The sequence below is a fragment of the Lepisosteus platostomus genome, chromosome 14, assembly GCF_059453375.1.
Source record: "Lepisosteus platostomus isolate fLepPlt1 chromosome 14, fLepPlt1.hap1, whole genome shotgun sequence".
NCBI lineage: Eukaryota > Metazoa > Chordata > Actinopteri > Semionotiformes > Lepisosteidae > Lepisosteus > Lepisosteus platostomus.
Window position 1 is genome coordinate 30,088,761 of NC_142624.1, and position 19,518 is coordinate 30,108,278.

At 35.3% G+C, this 19,518-nt stretch overlaps 2 protein-coding genes across 14 annotated transcripts in view; one reads left to right on the plus strand and one right to left on the minus strand.

Annotated features, from left to right (window-relative positions):
- The window catches only part of prpf40a (PRP40 pre-mRNA processing factor 40 homolog A), a 28,538-nt gene extending 16,252 nt beyond the window's left edge, over window positions 1-12,286 (plus strand). For 2 of the 3 annotated variants that reach the window (XM_088605567.1, XM_088605569.1), the window contains 13 exons: window positions 2,347-2,455; window positions 2,847-2,997; window positions 3,340-3,473; window positions 4,249-4,363; window positions 4,769-4,860; window positions 5,030-5,146; window positions 6,099-6,236; window positions 6,708-6,803; window positions 7,011-7,097; window positions 7,184-7,277; window positions 7,987-8,048; window positions 8,179-8,358; window positions 11,091-12,286. In XM_088605567.1, the coding sequence (XP_088461693.1) occupies window positions 2,347-2,455; window positions 2,847-2,997; window positions 3,340-3,473; window positions 4,249-4,363; window positions 4,769-4,860; window positions 5,030-5,146; window positions 6,099-6,236; window positions 6,708-6,803; window positions 7,011-7,097; window positions 7,184-7,277; window positions 7,987-8,048; window positions 8,179-8,358; window positions 11,091-11,180 (1,465 nt within the window). In that variant the 3' untranslated portion in view covers window positions 11,181-12,286. The other variant, XM_088605568.1, reaches the window with a different exon arrangement.
- Window positions 12,287-14,420: 2,134 nt separating this feature from the next.
- Window positions 14,421-19,518, minus strand: part of LOC148649197 (formin-like protein 2) — a 76,580-nt gene continuing 71,482 nt past the window's right edge. For 2 of the 11 annotated variants that reach the window (XM_088605565.1, XM_088605558.1), the window contains 2 exons: window positions 16,888-16,984; window positions 14,421-16,411 (listed from right to left, as the gene is read on the minus strand). In XM_088605565.1, the coding sequence (XP_088461691.1) occupies window position 16,411; window positions 16,888-16,984 (98 nt within the window). In that variant the 3' untranslated portion in view covers window positions 14,421-16,410. Of the gene's footprint in view, window positions 16,412-16,887; window positions 16,985-18,299; window positions 18,432-19,518 lie in introns of those variants that run through there. The other 9 variants (XM_088605566.1, XM_088605559.1, XM_088605563.1 and 6 more) reach the window with 7 other exon arrangements.

The window sequence follows — 19,518 nt, forward strand, 5'->3', positions numbered from 1 at the left end:
TAATATTAAAATGTTTAAGTTAAATTGTGCATGAAGACAAGTCTCAATATCTCTATTCTAAATAAATGTGTATATATATTTTTTTAATGAGATGTCTGCATATGACTCGATCCTAAAAATAAATGCTGAATGTGGGCATATTTAAGCAATAGTTAAATGAGCTGCAGGATTGTTTTTGGTTTTAAGCAAAATCAGAAAGAGGCTGGACTTCCATTTCTAGTTTAGTATAACTTTCATTCTCTAGTAGTTTCAGAAACAAATTATGCAAATCTGAAATTGAAAACTGAAGTTGTTAATGTTGTACAATAGTAATGTTTAATAGAGTAAACTAAACAATAGAGTAAACCACTAGTTCTGCATTTAGTGGCTGTTTCTGAGGGTAGCCATGATGCTCCTAAACCTTTTTCATTTTTTATACTCTAGGTATTGGCCATTTGGTTTTGAGGACTAAGGAATGTTTTATCATTTAAAATTGTTAGAGGCATTCTCTTTTCCCCCCAAATTGTTCTAAACTCAGTATTGCACACCAAAGCTTCCTACCTTCTTTGGTCTTGGCTATGGTTAGAATATAGCTCTTTATTCACAGGCAAAACAGATACCCCTTTTATTATTGTGATTATTAACAGTATGTCAGGTATGCAAACTTCTGTATATCTTATGAGCATTTTTTACCTTCACCAGTGCAGGAATGAACACAGTTGTATATGGGGGAAAAAATAAATATTGAGGGCAAAAATGTATGCTCATGACCTTGTCTTTCAATTGTGCATGCCATATTATTGTCATGGTCATTAGGCTTGTTTCCTGGAGCTGACTGTTCCGTTATTTAGTGCACAGCTGCACATTGTTTCTTTGAGACAGGCTGAGAGATGACCACAGGATCATACAATTAATATTGCGTTAAAAGTACCATAGCAGTGTTGTACACCAATACACCAACAGCTTCACTGATACTGCACCTTGTAAAGTGTGTTTTATTTTATTGGTATCCTGCTTCACGTTTCTACAAATATTGTGTTTTCTTAACATGTATAGTAATTGAAAGTTTGGGGGGGGGGGGAACAAAAAATAATAGCCATGCTATTAAGATGCATTAAGACTTCACCCTGCACGTAAGATATGGTTTGAGTATACAAATAAAGGTCCTGCACTTATTTAGGTGCATTTCAAACTGTGTTTTAAAGAGTAGGCTGACTGGAGTTTTGATCCAGTTATGGGATGGGCAGTGTGCCTTCAGGGAAAAGGACTACATTTTGAAAGAACTTGGTTGCAGTTCCTTAAAGCCATGGTGGCATTGTATTGACATCACACTTACGTGCTTTAGTTAACATTTGGTGAAACATCAGCCGTACACCTGTAATTGTGTGTGTGCGCGTTAACACATGCGTTTTAAGTTATAATTTCAGTCAAGATTAAACCCTTTACAAGTTTTGAAAGTGTTATTTTGATATACTGTATGGAAATATTTTAACAATCTGGATTATTGTACCTTGGCCAGATCATAAATAGAGTTGTTTGAAAATATGAAAAGTGAGTTTATTAAAACATTTGTATTCTTAAATTAAGTGGTATGCTTATTGTTGGTTACCAAAAATTACATTTAAAAATCTGCAAAACATACAAATCATGGATTAAAGTTAGATTTTCGTTAAAAACATCTGTTTGAATGCTATTTTCTTATACAACACTGCCATCTTGTGGCAGAAAGGGATATGGGATAGTCAATTTGGATGGTGCATACCTATGTAAAAATACTGGTTTCATGCAATAACTTGACTTGACTTGAACTTTATTGCCATATGTAACCGGTGCTGGTACAATGGAATTCTTACTTACAGAAAGTCTCTCGATTGTAAAACAAGTGTAAAAAAAACAAAACAAAGTGCAAACAGTGCATCAAGACAATGTACAAACAAACAATAGACAATGTGCAAGTAAACATGCAGACAGTTTGAATGTAAACAATACAGATGTGTAAACAATGACTGGAGACGTACAATAAATAAATTACAATGGGGTAGATGGTGATGGTGTAGGTGTGGTCCGAGGGGGATGGCTAAATGTGTTCGCCAGTCTCACTGCTTGTGGATAGAAGCTATTGAAGAATCTAGTGGTAAGTGTCCGTATGCTCTTATATCTCTTGCCTGAGGGCAGTGGGGTGAAGAGCTCATGCCCGGGGTGGTGACTGTCCTCTGTAATAATTGCTTACACTTATATAGCGCTTTTTCTGGACACTCCACTCAAAGCGCTTTACAGGTAATGGGGACTCCCCTCCACCACCACCAATGTCTCTACCACACTGTTTTGCCTTGCCCCCTTTTTCATGAAATTCCATCTGTACAATAGGAAAGCTGAGCAGATGTTTGGAGAGACGGAGGTATGGACTGCTGTTCCAGAGCGTGATCGACTGGAAATCTATGAAGATGTTTTGTTCTATTTGGCAAAAAAGGAGAAGGTGGGGAAAATGTACCAGTAGATGTGGCCTCTTCTCATTTATAACCACTTGTTTTCTTTATGTATTCTGCATAACTCATAGCCAGCAATATATATAATACATTTGATAAAGTTTTGTATTAAGCTTTTTTCCGTTTTAATTTTACAACTGCTTTTCTCATCAGTGTCCCTCGTCTGATTAAGTGCTTGTTGTTTGTACACTATTAAATGTAAAAAAATAATCCCATTGTAAGGTTATTGGAAAATGAATACATATTAATGGATGTGTGGACCACGTGTCTTTACACATGGTCTGCACAGAATTAGGTAACTGTTTTTTTTTTGTCTGTCTGCCATTTCTAAAATGCATTCAGAATCGATTATTTCATTTCTATAAAAAACATAACTTTCAGGAACAAGCAAAGCAGTTACGAAAGCGAAACTGGGAAGCCCTGAAGAATATTTTGGACAACATGGCCAATGTAACGTATCGTACAACGTGGTCGGAGGCACAGCAGTACCTGCTAGATAACCCTACATTTGCTGAGGATGAAGAACTGCAGAGTAGGTTGAAATAATTTATTTTGATGATTGTTTCTTGAGTTGCAGATGTGAGTACTGGGTATCCTGCTACTAATCAATATGATTTTTCACAGTCTTTTGCATACAGCTTTCCCAGTATATTTAAAAGCACAGTCATTTTTTCTTGATCAAAAAACATCTATATGATGACTAAAAATGGCTAAGTCATAAGAAAATCCTATAAACATTTGATCCTTTTGAATTGAATCAGATAATTTCAGAGCCTTTAACTTAATTTCTTCCTGGCATATCAAGGTAATCGATTATTCTAGCAAGACTGATATCTTGAATATATTTATCATGCACTTCTGCTTGTTTTCCTAGATATGGATAAGGAGGATGCTCTTATCTGCTTTGAAGAACATATACGAGCCCTGGAGAAAGAAGAGGAAGAGGAAAAGCAGAAGTCGTTGTTGAGGGAAAGGCGGCGACACCGCAAAAACAGAGAGGCCTTTCAGGTAAGAGACTGGCTGTCCAACAGCAATGTAGCGCAGGTCGGGAACCAAGGGATACGGCGCATTGTTAGCTATGGCAAATGTAAAAGCAGAAACATTTCCCTGCTCATTTTTTATACATCTAATCGACAAATGTAAGGCTTATGTTATGCAAACGTGTTATACGATACATTTTCACTTACGACTATTGTTGTTATGGTTATTATAGAATTGTAATAACACGTCTTATTAATAATAATTATTAGTAACATCTAATAATGTCTTATTAAAGTACAATGTACGGTGTTTTTTTCACAGCAGTAGGGTCTTTCACATCACTTCAGTGCTTTTTAGCCATGACTTAAACGGTAGCTCTGTAAAAGTAAACTTATTGCTGAAATTATTCAGACAATGCACACGTAAGCGAAGATAGGCAATGTGGAGCAAAGCTGAAGGCTGCATGTAGCTTTATGAAAAGCAAGGGATGCCTCTACTAATATATACTAGGCAAGTCATTTGTATGATATGCTAAAAATGCAAAAATAATTGCTTAACACTGTAATCAGTATGAAACATGTTTCATATTATATATTAATAATAAATAATAATATATTATATGTAATATGTATATATATATGTTTCATATTTAAGTGTCTTTTAAATGTATTATTAATAATTAAGTATATTTAAGGTTTTTGGTATGCATCAAAGGGGTAATAACATTCACCTTTTTCTTGGAAGGTCTAAAAGTTTTCTGAATTTGTTCTCTGAAATTAATTAATTCAATTTTGTTTTAAAGAAATTTTTGGATGAGCTTCATGATCATGGTCAGCTACATTCGATGTCTGCATGGATGGAAATGTACCCAACTGTTAGCTCAGACATCCGATTTGCAAACATGCTGGGACAGCCTGGTAAGAATGTCGTGTTTGTGTTATAAACTGAAATTGTAAAGGCATTTCTCTGCTACAGTTATTGAGTCACTAATTTACAGAACCATTAAATGAACAAGCTAGAGAAACCAATACAATCAAGTTGATCACAAGTTATTTTGTGAAAAGCCAAACACTTTGATTATTGTTTTTTGCCAGTATTATGTGACATAAGACACATAAGAAATTAACAAATGGAGGAATACATAAATAAGATGTGGTGGGGCTCATGGACTATAATCAAGAAATAGTAAATACGTGGTGCTTAATTTTATCACTTGTCTCTTTTAAAATCAATACAAATAAACAGTTTTAGTAAAACAATACATTAGGGCTTCAGTCAGAAAACTTGAACTTAACATTTCTCTTGTTTATGTTTGTTCTTAGGTACTACACCACTGGATCTTTTTAAGTTTTATGTTGAAGATTTAAAAGCACGGTATCATGACGAGAAAAGAATTATAAAGGACATACTCAAGGTAATCAACCTGGAAAGTCGTCAGGATCTTGGAAATTTGGGGCTGGTCCTGGAAGCACATGGCAAAAGACTGGATTGCATCCTGGATTGGGACCCTAATCCCCTTTTATCAAATAAATACTGTTGTCCAGTCTTACCGTTAAAGTAGTCTTATTTTATTCTGTTTGCAGGACAAAGGATTTACTGTTGAAGTCAATACCAGCTTTGAAGACTTTGGCACTGTTATCAGTTCAGATAAACGAGCCACAACACTGGATGCTGGAAACATCAAACTCGCCTTCAACAGTGTAAATTTGCAATTCTTTCTCTTCAATTCCTTTATGAACCATGCCACATCAGATATTAGCCAATTCATTTATGCACAAAAACGGAGTTAATATTTAGAAATATGTACATGTTGGATAATTGCCCTGCACGTCCTCATCCAAATAAACTTAGGATAATAGAAAAATCAAGTTTGTTTTCTTGCTAATAACCAGAAAAGCCCTCAAAGTGTTTACAGTAAAGGAGCTTGTGTATGTTACTGCTGAGAGTCGGGGTAACATTTAAAACAGAAATGTGTAAGAAAAAAAGACTAACCCATGATATTTCAAGTTTTTTTTAAACCTCCCGTGTTCATTTCATAGTTCTACATTGACGGTTAAATAATTTTACATGCCCGTTTTAAATGCTTAAATGGTTTCTATGTCACACCTACCAAGACCAAAATACCTGATAAATCATTAAAATAGAATCTTGAGTCTTTTTTAGTTTATAAAAGTAGAACCTTCTTGACTCTTTAGATTCATTCTATTAATAAAATTATAATGGTAAATTAATTAAGAAAATTAATTTGGCCGCCTATTCCTTTCCTAGTATTTTTAACTTGTTGTAAAGGAATGTCTTTGGTTAGTTCTTTGTTTGGTAAAGGCATATAGAAAAACAAATCAAGATGTGAAGTGAAAACTATGCGGAAGTACTTTTAAAACCTACAGGAAGCACTTATCACTTCAAGGGTTGTGGTAGTATGAATTGGGAAACCAAACAAACCATGTTGTTGAAGCCAATACCATGGTTTCTTTCACAATACCACTGAATAACATCCTTTAACTGCTACAAAAACATGCTTGATGGACCAATTGGCCTCATCTCATTTGTAACCAGTGAATATAGTGTGAAACTCTTGACATACTTTGTCAGATTATAGTGGTAAAGTGGATTATAATACTTTGTCTTCTGTGGAAATCCTTTTTGTTTCAGTTGTTGGAGAAAGCAGAAGCAAGAGAGCGAGAGAGGGAGAAGGAAGAAGCCCGCAAGATGAAAAGAAAAGAAGCTGCTTTTAAGAGCATGTTAAAGCAGGCTACCCCACCACTCGAGCCCGATTCAGTGTGGGAGAGCGTATGTTTCCTTGCAGCTTTGTCTAAGCTTGCTTCTACTCATTTAGTCAAGTGTGATTTTTTTTTTAATTAACCTTGAAAGTGATGATTAAAATGTATACCAAACATTCCATCCACGAGTTAACATGCCAAAGGAAAGCCAGTGTTCATCTCGCTGTATTGGATGATATTCTTTTTATGTGTGGGGGAAAAAAAGTATGTGATATATTAAGTGTGAGATCATATCTAAACATCCTTAATGGTCTTGGAAATAGAATTTTTGACACTTGTTTTCACAGAGTGAAGTTACTCTTTCCATGTTGACTAAATCTATATAGTATATTGTTCTAGCGTCCATCTTTTTGAATGCACTGCTCAACATGACTTTGTAAAGCATCTCCTTTTGTGGTTTAATTTATATTGGAGTTTGGAAGTGAGGTTCTGTTGATTTTTACCCATAATAATTAATTCATTTGTTTGTTTCTTTACCTAGGTTCGAGACCGATTTATAAAGGAATCAGCCTTTGAAGATATAACACTTGAATCTGAAAGGAGAAGGATATTTAAAGATTTCATACATGTTTTAGAGGTACTTAATTCCCCGAAAATACTATGCAGTCAAAAAATCAACTTATTTTTTTCCTTAATTTGGACATTGCTCTCATCACCAGGAACACTTGCCTGGCTGGAAATAATTTTTTAATTAACTATATATGTGTAACCTATTAGAAATCTTGTACTTAACATACATTATTGTGCTTAGTTTGAAAAGTAAGACTTGTTTTTTTGTTAACAGCACGAGTGCCAGCATCATCATTCAAAGAACAAGAAGCATTCTAAAAAATCCAAAAAGCACCACAGGAAGCGCTCCCGATCTCGCTCAGTAAGATCTTATTTTAATTTCAGTTATTCTCTTTGCCGAATCCAAAACTTAATTTTCTCAAGGAAACCGACTTTGTGTTATTCCAGGGGTCTGATTCAGAGGATGATGACTATCATTCCAAGAAAAAGAAGCGATCTCCATCCAAATCCCCATCTGAGCGTTCTTCTAGTGCTGAATCGGGTAATTTGATTTAAAATGCTTTAAAATAGCATTGTGAAAATTCTGATTGCAGCTGATTTCTTGTTTCTCCTTTACCTGAGAAACTCAGAAATGCAAGTTACATATGAAAAAAACAACTAATAAAAAATGGCAATATCAAAATATTTGACATGGTGATAAATATTTTCAGTTCAGTTACAGTGATGTTATATACTTGATTTATGTGTAGTACATTTTATGATGCATCTTTTTCAAGACAAATGCAGACACTGGCCGTGTAGTTTTCTTTCACATTACAGATCATAGTAATTCACTATTTCTGAAGCTGTTAGTAAATCATAATGTAATTATAGAAAATAAGCTGTGGTTTTAGGTCAAAGGAATTTTACTTACTTCTGAATTTTAATTCTTAAGTGTAAAGAAAACATTTACAAGATGTAAAGCATATTAAAGTAATATCAGTATTAGTCACTTACAAAAAACATAAAATGCAATATTTCAGTCTAACGACGATTGCATTGTAGTCTTTGGACATCTGCAGTATGCATTGGTAGTTGTTTGTCCTCTTAAACATATTGTATTGTGACAGTTGTGCAACTTGAAATACGTTTTGCCAACTTTAAAAACATTGTATATAGAATTATATCCCAGGTGGTTATTTATTTGCTACGTTTTAGTATTCAGTTCACTACATTTTGTTCACTCCTATTGCCTGACCTGTGTTTTTTAGAGAGGAGTTACAAGAAATCAAAGAAGCACAAAAAGAAGGGTAAAAAAAGGCGCCACAAGTCTGTAAGTCTCCCCCTTGTATTATTTTCCCCAACCCTGTGAAGTATCACTCGGAAACCATTCATCAATTTGGGAAGAAAGCAGCATGGTATCTGTATGCTTGTTTTATATTTTTTGATTTTACCCTTTCAAGGCCTCACCCGAGTCCGATGGTGAAAGGGACAGGAAGGGACGGGAGAGGGAAAGGGAGAGGGACAGGGAGCGTGACAAGGAAAAAGAACGGGAAAAAGAAAAGGAGAATGAAAAGTCTCGAGGAAAATCCCGTTCGGAATCCAAGCAGAAATCTCCGAAGAGAAAGCCTACAAAGGAGGAAGTAAGTTCCTGATCGGTGGAACTTCTGCTACTCTCATGTTTTCATTGTTGGTGTGAAAAAATTTAAGTGTGATTTTCAATCATTGTTACTCTAAAAAGCTTGTAAACATGGTATCTCGTATACCAGTGATTAATCCAGGTCCAGTACATGAAAAGGCTTCACTGGAAAAGTGCTTAACTTTTTGACCCAATCTTCTTGCCCTGTTATAACACAGTAATGTGCATTATATTATATAGGTGCAGATCTGCACGGTAAGGTAGCAATGACAATACAATAATAAATACAATACCTGTGTGGGGTATATAATTTTGTATATGCACATTTGTTGCTAATCAGTAAGTGAGCATGCAAACCTATTTGGTACTATTATAAATGTATTTCAAGCGGGCCATACATACCATAAATTATAGAAATACTAGCCACAACCATTATATAGCATTTTGTGTTATCGGTGTTACTTTAACAATAAATGCAATTAGCAGTCATTGCATCTTGCCAGTATAGCAAAAGTTTAAATTCTTAATCATCCTAGTATTGAATATTTTTAGCGTTATGTACCAGAATTATTTTAAATATTGTTGTGATTACTGTACGCTCGTTAAATCTGTTCCATTGAAAAAAAAACTGTTTTTGTTACTGGTAAAAATAAACCAGCTGTGCAAACGCTTGTTTATACAGAATTTTACTAAAAAAGCGGGCTGTATTTTAATCCCAGTTTTTTTCCTGTGTGAACTTATTCTCAACCTAGTGAAGGCGCTTTGCTTTGCAGCTACTTACTATGTGAGCTTAGTTATTTTGATCATTGAACAACCTGTTTAATCCTTTATAATTGTAATGTGATGGGAGAAGAAGCCATTGCTTTTATTGCCAATGCTAAACAAAGAAAATATGGAAAGCGTTTATCCTAGCTGTAAAACCTGGAAGTAATAGGACTGAAAAGGAGAGATTTGTTTTTTAAATTATTTTTAATCTTGTTACGTGGTCTTAAATGGTGGTAATTTTCTTTGCTAAATTTCCCATTGCTAACAGTTTCGGAGGAATAATCTTTTTAAACCCAAGGGATGGGTGTATAATGTATATACACAGGTAAAGTTCATGGTTTAAATGTTTTGAGGGATCTGAGATTAGTGATCAGTATCACTTGGAAACTCCTCTGTCACTATCACCAGTTTTACATACACTTTATTAGCCATATACAATTTCTTGCATTAGGAATTTCTTTTCGCATACCCCAGCTTGCTCTCCATGAGACACGCAGGCACACAGACAGGGAGAGAGAAGCTTGGGGTCAGAGCGCAGGGTCAGCCATTTATATAGTGCCTGGGATTAAGAGCCTTGCTCAGGGGCCCAACGGAGTAGGATTCCTCTGCCGGCCGCGGGATTTGATCCGACAACCTTCCAGCCACAAGTGCAGATCCTTCGCCACAGAGCCACCACTCCGCCCTGAGACTGACTGTAATGATAATTGGAAAAACTCATTTCTACAACTATTGCTGTTTGACAACAGCTACCTATTGTACAAATCAAGCATGTTGGCTCTCCATTCACATTTATGAAAAAAATATTTTATTTAAATATAAATTGAACATAGGTAGAGGAAGCACAGTGAATGCTGTTTGTTACGAAGTTACAGTAATATCACTTGTTTTGTATGTGCAAAGTGATACATTAAAAGTACAACACTGAATACTGAGTACTGGCACTTACTCTGTTAACATCAGTGGGAATTAGACTAAGTGTATGCTTGGCAAATGGTTTCTGAATTGTTTATGGCATTGTTTTGAAAAGAGTTAAGAACTCTTTAAGTGCTGTATTTCCTAGGTGCATTTTTAGATGCTATTATAGACAAAAACTGCTCCTGGCTCAGGTTTTGCCAGGGATCACCAGTAATTCCTAATTGAAACCCAATATACACATATATGGTCTTATAGACAATGTTTTTTTCTACAAACACATCTTTAGCTTTTTATTTGCTTTTACCATTATAAAAATCATCTATGAACAGTTTCCGCTATTGCTCATTTTCTCATAAACATCCAGCAAACAGCAGGTGTCGGGAAATCCAGCAGAAGCTGTAAGAGAATCCATAATGTACCTCTTTTATATCCTCTGCAATTTTAAATTCACTTTTTAGTTACACTAGATGTGGTCTAACCTATGTAAAATAATGCTAAAAACATTAAATCAGAACATGAACAGATGGCTTACATACAGCACATATCACCTTAGTGACATTTCTCTGAAATTTGATTGTACTTTTAAAAACCAAAGCTTTTTGATTTCTGAAGAAGTGGCAAATGATTTGCACTAAACCTAATGGCGAGCCCCAGATACAGAGTGTAGTGGGTTCATACTACATCAATGGTAATTTCTATTTTGATTTAGTTTTACATGTTGCATTTTAAATGCGGTTCCTTATTTATGAAAACACGTTAATGTGACTTTTGTGCTGATGACTTTACATTGTATAGTGTTCATCTATGTATACCTGTAGTTTCTTGTTGTTAACAAGTACACAATTCATCTGATTTGTATGATGTCCAAACTTCCGATGACCTGACTTTTTAGACTTTAGTTTCAAGGACTAATTAGCCCATATACAAATTAATTTGAATGTGTACTATGGAATGTGGTAACTTTGTGTTAAAGATTAGCAGGTGTTTTGTTCTTGGGAGTTTTGCCCTATGTTTAAAATTATTTTTTGATCTTCACTTGCTTTGTTTGCTCTCTAGGGTGGATGGGACACTTCGGGCAGTGAACTGAGTGAAGGAGAACTGGAGAAACGGAGGAGAACTCTTTTGGAGCAGCTGGATGCACCATGATGTCTTGTTGTTGTTTGAGCTCATTTACATTTTAATTCCTTGGATTTTTACGATTCCCCTTTTAATCCCATCCCATATGTGCTTGTCTTGCTCTAGCAAACCACTGGATTCATGTGATCTGTAATAGCTATATATGAATCCAAGAATACAATGCAAACAGAACTACTACCAGTTAAATATATTGTTTCCTTACACAAGGGGAAATCCATCCACATTTTCTACTTTTTTGTTAATCTATGTTCAGTGTAGGTTCATAAAGTGTAACTGATGCGTTTCAGAATATATTGTTTAATGAAAAATGACAACCTTTTGTATTTTTTTTAAACGTTAGTTCGAAACTAGAATATTTCCAGTTTAACTAATTGAAAACAACATTTTTGAGTTGTGGTAGCTGTATATAATTGTTAGGGATGAGCGTAACTTAATATCTGAAATGGTTATGGTACAAAGCTGTGATATGAGCATAGACTAGTTCAGTTTGCTACCCATGTGCTTTCAAAGATTATTTTGTTGTTCTCTTAATTTCTCATCAGTCCAGACAAGTCCTTGCCATGCCCATTTATACAAGATTTTTAAGTAACTGATTCATATCCAATCCACTACATATGTGCAACATTAAACCTCATCTCCATTGACTTGATCATACTCTGGCAATATACACTTCAGTAAGACCACCCCTTTGAAATTATTTAGCGATACCCCAGTCTTTATGCTAAACATATTATTTCTTCCATGAAACAAGTTTATTTCTATTTTGTTTTACATTCAAGATGTCTGTTTTGGTATGCAGTGAAACACCTATGGTATTTTTACAATTTCAGAATACTAATGTATTTAACAGAACAGTGAAAGGAGGGCCTTTATTCATTTGTTGTAATAAACCTAGCAATTTAGGATACTGGGCACTTCTGTAATATGGTGTTCACTTTAGTATAAATGTGAAACATTATTAAATAGAATCATACAAATAGAAACAATCAGGCATTATATAAAGTGTTTTTTTAAGAATGTTTTGCCCGTTTTTTAAGTATACATAAAGCACTGATGATTTGGCATGAATGATCTGATCCAAACTCTTTAATAAAAAAAATGACAGTTTCACTAAATTGGTCCTTCATAATTTTTGTAGTGTTCACTCTACTAAGACTAGTGATCAAGCAGTTATTTTAAATTACTGTTTCTAATGTTTTAAATCCAGTTCCTTCTCCCACTAATTATATTTTAGTTGGGAATATATTATTATATTTAGCGTACTGGTAGATGCCACATTATGCACTTATTGCCCTTAGTATTTTAATACTTCTTCATAGTTGTAGTGATATCCTGTGTAATCATAACAAAATTAACATTTTGTCATCTTATGTGAAACACCACATAAGTAACTCCTTTCCCAAGTACGTATATGGTATCTTGAATTTCGTTAAAACCAGGGAAGATGATTTATTAGTTTCTAATGCACCTGAGGCATGAGTAATTCCTTGTTCTAACTTGTAAGTTGTGATGAGGCTGACAGTGCAGTATAAATATTTACTGAGCATCAAAAGAAAGCAGTTACACCTGCAACAAAAGTTATTAGGAAAAAGGTTTCTGTAGTTAAGTGCAGACTATTCTATAAACATAAGTACAATTAAGCGGGCTATATTTGGCATTAACTAAAGGGTCTACAGTGAAAGTCACTAGTGAAAGCTAGTCATATAGCTACTGGTAAAAGTAATGCAAGTGGTACCTCCTTGATGCATGCTCTTCATCTGGTTGCAGCTGGTTATATTCTCATTCCTCTTTTATGGTCTGGAAAAAAGGTACTCATTCACTGGTATCTCATAAGGCCTGGTTAGAACACATTATATCAGCTCATTTCACAATGTTCAATGGGGGTTCAAGCTGATGAGTTGGGTATCCTTTGCATAAGACGTGTATTCTCACAAGCAAGCTGTTACATGAGCAGTATGAACATTCTGCCTTCAACATTCCCTTCAACAATCTATTGGCATAAAGGGGATTTTCATGTGTTTTTGTGAATGTTGTCATAAGAAAGACCATAAAGGAGGACTTGGATCAGTGTAGCATTATCAGTCAGGGTACTGTCAATCACTGCAAATGGAATTCTGGAGCGAGCAAGTGCTCCTGGCCTCCCTATTCCCCATCTTCAGATTGTCACCTGTCATTATCAGATTACAATAGCCATTTAAATCTTGCCAGGTTAGAACTTGCCGACTACAAACGTCTGACTGATCAACAGCGCACTGAGGTACTTTAGGCCAACCTCCAACAATCTACTGGTACAAAGGGATTTTCTTGAGAAGTCTAAGATTCTGTTTTCACCCGACTTGACATTCAACACAATAAATCACTTCAGCCCAATCTGCTTCCTCACTAGTGAGGTGTAGTGTGCAATTCAGTCAATTGAGTGTCCTGTGATCCGACATCTGAATGATTAATTATTCAAACTAATGCCAACAAAATCAATATAGTAAATGGTCAATAGAGTAAAAGGTTTTGTATGCTCAAAATTGTTTAGGCATTTTTAAAGTTGAAACCTAAATATTTAGTATTATGGTGAATGATGGGGGGTGTCATTTGAACATTTTTTTTGTTCTCCCATGCACACATAGTTGAATTGTAGCATAGCTAACCACCATGCTCCAAGTGATGCTCCTTATTAACCCAGTTTCTGTAACTGTCTTTAGAGCACCTAGAAGCAATTTGTTACATTTGTCAGAAACAGAAGGATAGCCAGATTGTCCAGAAACTTGTAAAACAACTTCACAAATGTGCACCATTTCAAGCCCTACAAGAAATGTACACTAATATTTCCCATCATATACTACCACATTTTAAAAAAATACAAATTGGTGACTAAAACATGGCAATGAGATTTTTGTTTTTCTTTAAGACAGAGAATTGAAATATTTTAAAGAATTAACCAGTGCTACACAGGTTTTACAACTGTTTATAATAAAAATAATTTAATAGTGTACATTTTCCAAATTCAGGACTATATCTTTAGTTTTAAGTTAGATACTTGCACGACTAATCCATATATCAAAGAATGAAAGTATTCTAAAAGATCAAACTGGAGAAGTGAAGCATCTTGGGTTATTGCAAGAATTTGAACACATCTTGGTTTTCTCACGACTACCCAGCACTGATGGAGCTCCATTCTACAGGATCGCCTAAGAAATCCTCGTGTTTTCATATCCAAAAATTGTAAGCTTGATTTAAAAATGACAGAACGTTGCATTTATAGTAGTGTAAATAGTTTATTTGAACATAGCCATGGAGAAACCAGAGATCTAATTTGAAACTTGCGTTATTAAAATGTTTAATATTGCAAAGAAGCAGGTATTGCCTAAAATACATTACTGAAGAACATGCCAATATTATCCAGTTAAAGAGATGAAATTGTTGCAAAGTCGAAATTCACAAACCTACCTTTTTTTTTTCCTTAAAATAAGCTGACACACATGCGAAATTGATATTTTAGGGTCAAATGACCTGTAAGTTTCACTGTAATATCAATGGTTTAATGCCATTTTAATGTCAGGCAAGCAAGACAAAATCTTGGCATGTTCTGCTTAGCACACAGAATACATCATTGTGAAACTTCTTAAAAATATCTAGGATCAATCTATTAAAGCTAAGCCAAAATTTTGTTCACTGTCATTTTAGTTAAATATACAAAAAAACTATAAGTTAAAGAAACATTCAGATTGTATAGTAGAGAGTGTTGCAAACTTTGTTTAAACAATATGTACAATATTAACTATAAGCTAATATGTGGATTAAAAAGAATTATAAAAAAAAGAAAACAAAAAACATAAAAACTGCACCCATTTCGTAGCAAAATATCTGTACATTTAGAAATTTTTTTTGTTTTGTTTTTTTTTTAACATAACTACACATTATCAAAAACAAATGCCACTCACACCAAGTGGTTCACATGAGCAAAACTGAATGAACGTGGATTAGTGGTTAAATACTATACATTAAACTTGTACAATAAAGATGGTGAGTAAAAACAATCAAGGTGATTTAGTTGTTAGCTAAAGCATATCTTAAGAGAATTAAAATCAGAATTCATTTTCATGATAAACTACTTAAGAAGTCTTAAGTGCTTTGCCTGTGTTTTGTATTCAACATATATAGTGTATACGGCACAACAGGATGTAGTATGCTCTAATTATCATTACCGAATTCTCACATCATTTCATTATATGGTATGTATTTATAAGGTTCACATTTTCATACCTTTTTTTATTTGCATTTTATTTGAGCACTTAAGTTCTACTTCAGTAGTTCATCTCTGAAACTGTACAGTTTTTTTTGTATTGGTCCATGTAAACCATAATAACACTGATAAATGAGATGTTAATACCTTAGTATGGAGGCCTACAGTATATACAATTCACATTAACCTTGTCATTTCACAAAAAAAAAATGTAGCCCAGCCTCGGAATGTCCCTTCAGTTTTCTGGAATTGCTGTATATTTGCTCAGAAATCTTTGACTGTGGGAAGAAACAGTTCACCCTTATATGTCATAGTACTTCTGCTCCTGGAAATTGATTTGTATTAAATGTTGGAATGAACCGGGACACTTTTTCTTTAAAAAAATAAATAAAATCATTAGCCCTTGAGTAAAAAAAAGGAGAAGCTAATGAAAAAAAATGCAGCTAAAGCACAAAATTAATTCCTAGGCTAAATACAATAGCACCGGAATGTATTACACAATTACTATGGAGTTCCATAGTAAATGTCACGGAATACCCCTCAACACCAGGAATCATGTTCCTTACATTCTGAACTTTCAAAAGAAAGACTTGAGGATTTTCTGTACAGACATTTGTGTCCAGTTTAGAAAAAAAAAGCTCAACATTACTTGGAACAGAATTAAAGCCAGATCAGGTCATATTGCTACTAGTAAACACCTTCTAATCAGAATTAGGCACTTGGCTTCTAAATGCTAGATTCCCGAATTCAGGGACAAAGACTCCTTTTACCCTCCAGCCCCACCGGTTTGAAACTAGCTCTTGGCTTTTGTTCAACCATTACTTTTCACAAAGATGCAATGGCGCGCACACATGCACACACACACACACTCCTGACACGTGCTGTTCTCTCATTCACATCGTGACTTCAGAGTTGTTCACTGGGCGCAAGTTCTGATCATCAAAGCGTCTCCTGACGCTCCTCCTCACCGCGTCGGCTCGCCTGTAGGGCTGATTTCGAAGATCTGTCCGGGGGGGGAGAGGAAATAAAAGGCCCAAGTTACACAGCTTGTACATTTCAAAAGCCAAATGATTGGTTGTGTTACTGTAGGCAGTCAGTCAGGCAAAGCAGCTTGGGTTAGACAAACATGAGGACATGTGAGCAATCAACTGTCAGAGAAGGCTGAAATGCTAAAATGAATAATTGATTGTCAAGTTTTTCCAAGGGGTTTTACTTTGATTGTCACAAAGGAAAATGTAAGCAACTGGTTGTTTTTGCAGGTGACTGATCAAATGCTCCTTTATATTTTGCAAAGATCAAACCTCCTCTAATTGTCTTTGTGTACTCTTACAGCAGCCATGCAATATTACAATTACTTACTGAGGGGGGAAAAAGAAACCATCACCAAATGTCTGAATTGCAGGCTTATTTGCCATATTTGAGCCTATGCACTGTTTCAGTACAGATGGAGTAGTTAGATTAAAAAAAGAGGATGCTTGCCAGGTTTGTGTTTCATCCACCACCACCGGTGTGCTAGCAGAAATCCTTACCCTCGAGTGTACATTTGGAAATTTAGTTATATTATTCTTCTTTATGGCTGAATGAAGAAAAAAACAAAAATGATGGTTAAACAGAAGCGGGGATGAATGCAGGAGCAGAACCCGAGTGTTCGGGTAGGCTTTGCTGCTGGTTAGCGGTCAGAGCAGAACAGCCAGGGGGCAGAGATTAGGAGAAGTGGGGCTGGTAGTTGCTATAGGTACAGCAGGAGCAAAAGAAAAAGATACCATGTCTGTACAACAAAACCCAAGCTGCTTTGCAGATTGACACCAGAGATAAAATACATGTAGATCGATTCTTTAAATTTAGGCGATTACTAGGGATGCATTTTCATTGACATTAAACTTTGAAGTACACTGTGTTTTGTTTAAAAACAGCAAAAACAGACCACCACCACTTTTTTCCATGCAAATAAGAAAGATACCAGCACATTAGACATTTAATCAAAACATGCCCCAAGCCAGTTACATGTTATTTCTGATACACTATATTCAAATGAATAAATGCCAGAACAGAAAAGATAACCTAAATATTTTACATCTAACCATTCTTGCTGATAGCGGTGTGAATCATGTAACTGGCTTCTATATTAGATGCAGAAGTGATGTTGAAAATGAAGCTCATGCTTTGGACTGAAAAGCACAACCATGCAGTGCCACAGGAAACATAACACGTTCGCAACAGAGGGAAAACCAACACTTAAAAGAAGATAGCACTGGGACGGTGAGTATGAAATTGTAAGTGCACTGAAAAAGCCAGCATGATGCAAAACCAAATGCAAACAAATATTTACAAACACTCAATTTTCCATGGAGATTAAAAGAAAAGCAAGGCATAGTGCCACTTATCTAAAACACAAGAGATCTCGATCAGGACTGTTTTCTTCTGAGTTTGAGCAATGTGTACCCCATGGTTATTATAATCATTATTATTATTATTATTATTCATAAAAATAATAATAATACCATAAAGCTATACAGTTTCAACACCAGGGGGTGCTAAATGAAAGGCCTGATCCAAAAAACAATAATCAACAAAGGGTTATTATTAATTTTGCAGGCTCTAACTCGAGATCCTAAGACTTGGTGACATTATGGTTTGCTCTGGCTTGTGACAATGTGTCAGGAGTATCACGGATGAGGTGCACTGCTGAGGTGAAATGGATCGGGTGACGGTGACACGTGTCATGCAGGGCACACAAGGAATCGACAGCTCCTCCAGAGATTTCACACCAGCATGCCAGGAGGGCAGCATTGCACGGACAGAAGCCCCACAGGACACCAGACACACGTTTGTTCACATCCAGGTGGGCCCATGAAGAGTGAAAAAGAGACGTATATAGTATTTCAACCTACAGCAACCTTTTATGAGCATCAGCTGAGAAAGTTTTTAAGTTTAGTAATGGAACTCCTCAGCGTGAACAGGTTCGCAGAAAAACCGAGAACCACGTTTGGCTGTTCGGGCGGTAAAGGGCACTGTCTTCAGCACTGCATTAAAACAACAGCCAAACAAGACAGAACACGGTAAGCAGCAGACATCTACAGTTCTAGGAAATGGTTAGCAATCTACAGAAAATGGAAACTAAAGCTAAGCATTATTAAACATTCATAATAAGTGGTTAAAGGGCTTTTATCTTTAATGAAATCATCCCCCTTTCCTGACATCACATTTAGGACTTGCAGATACATTTTTACATTTTTCCAGCAGCTAATCTTAATCCTTTCAAGCATACTTTTGATTATAGACTTCCACTCAAAATCACATTTTGATTTTTACATTCAGAGAATGGTAAATATTTTGGTGAAGGACAAGATTCATGAATCCAAGGCAGTGGTTCCCATTAGGAAATTGCCTGTTTTCAACGTTGACATTAACCACTTTCTGGTTTGCACTGCAAACACTACTTCTACTGTAAGGAGATCTTAAAAATTATTTACTTCCTAGTGCACCAACCAGCAATTAACAGTGGCAGATTCATGGCTTTAATTTTCTAAATTTCATAATGAGACGTTTTTTACAGACACTCATTCTTCAACAGCTCAGCCCCTTTAAAACTATTACAGCAAAACAAGCAGAACGGCAACGATTATTAACAGATGTGTGGTGGCACAAACCAAAATTAGATGGCATTTTTAAAAATAGAAGCAGTATATTAGAATTAACCACAATACAACCTTTCAGAATCTACTTGTTAAATCACTAAGGATGAATACTGTTAGTCTCACGTAAAAGTTAATTTAATGCAATGTAACAAACTGCAAGTAATGAACAAGGCATGCAGTCAGCTGCACATAGCTAGAGCTGTTTTAGCGCCTTCAAGTACCAATCAAACAGCTCCACTTGTATCTTTTCCTGTATTCAAGTCTGAGTTAAAGTACAGATATATCCTGTTATATGTCGGAAATTAATTCTAGAAAAGTTCACTGTAGAGCGAATCAATGGATAACGAATCAATTTTCCTCTTTGGGACTGACGTAAAAGGGGTTCAGGTTCAGAACTGAGAAAAACAGTCTAACCCTTGCATAAGAAAAATCATTTTGGTACAAATGTATCCTTTTCCTTAATACAGTACGC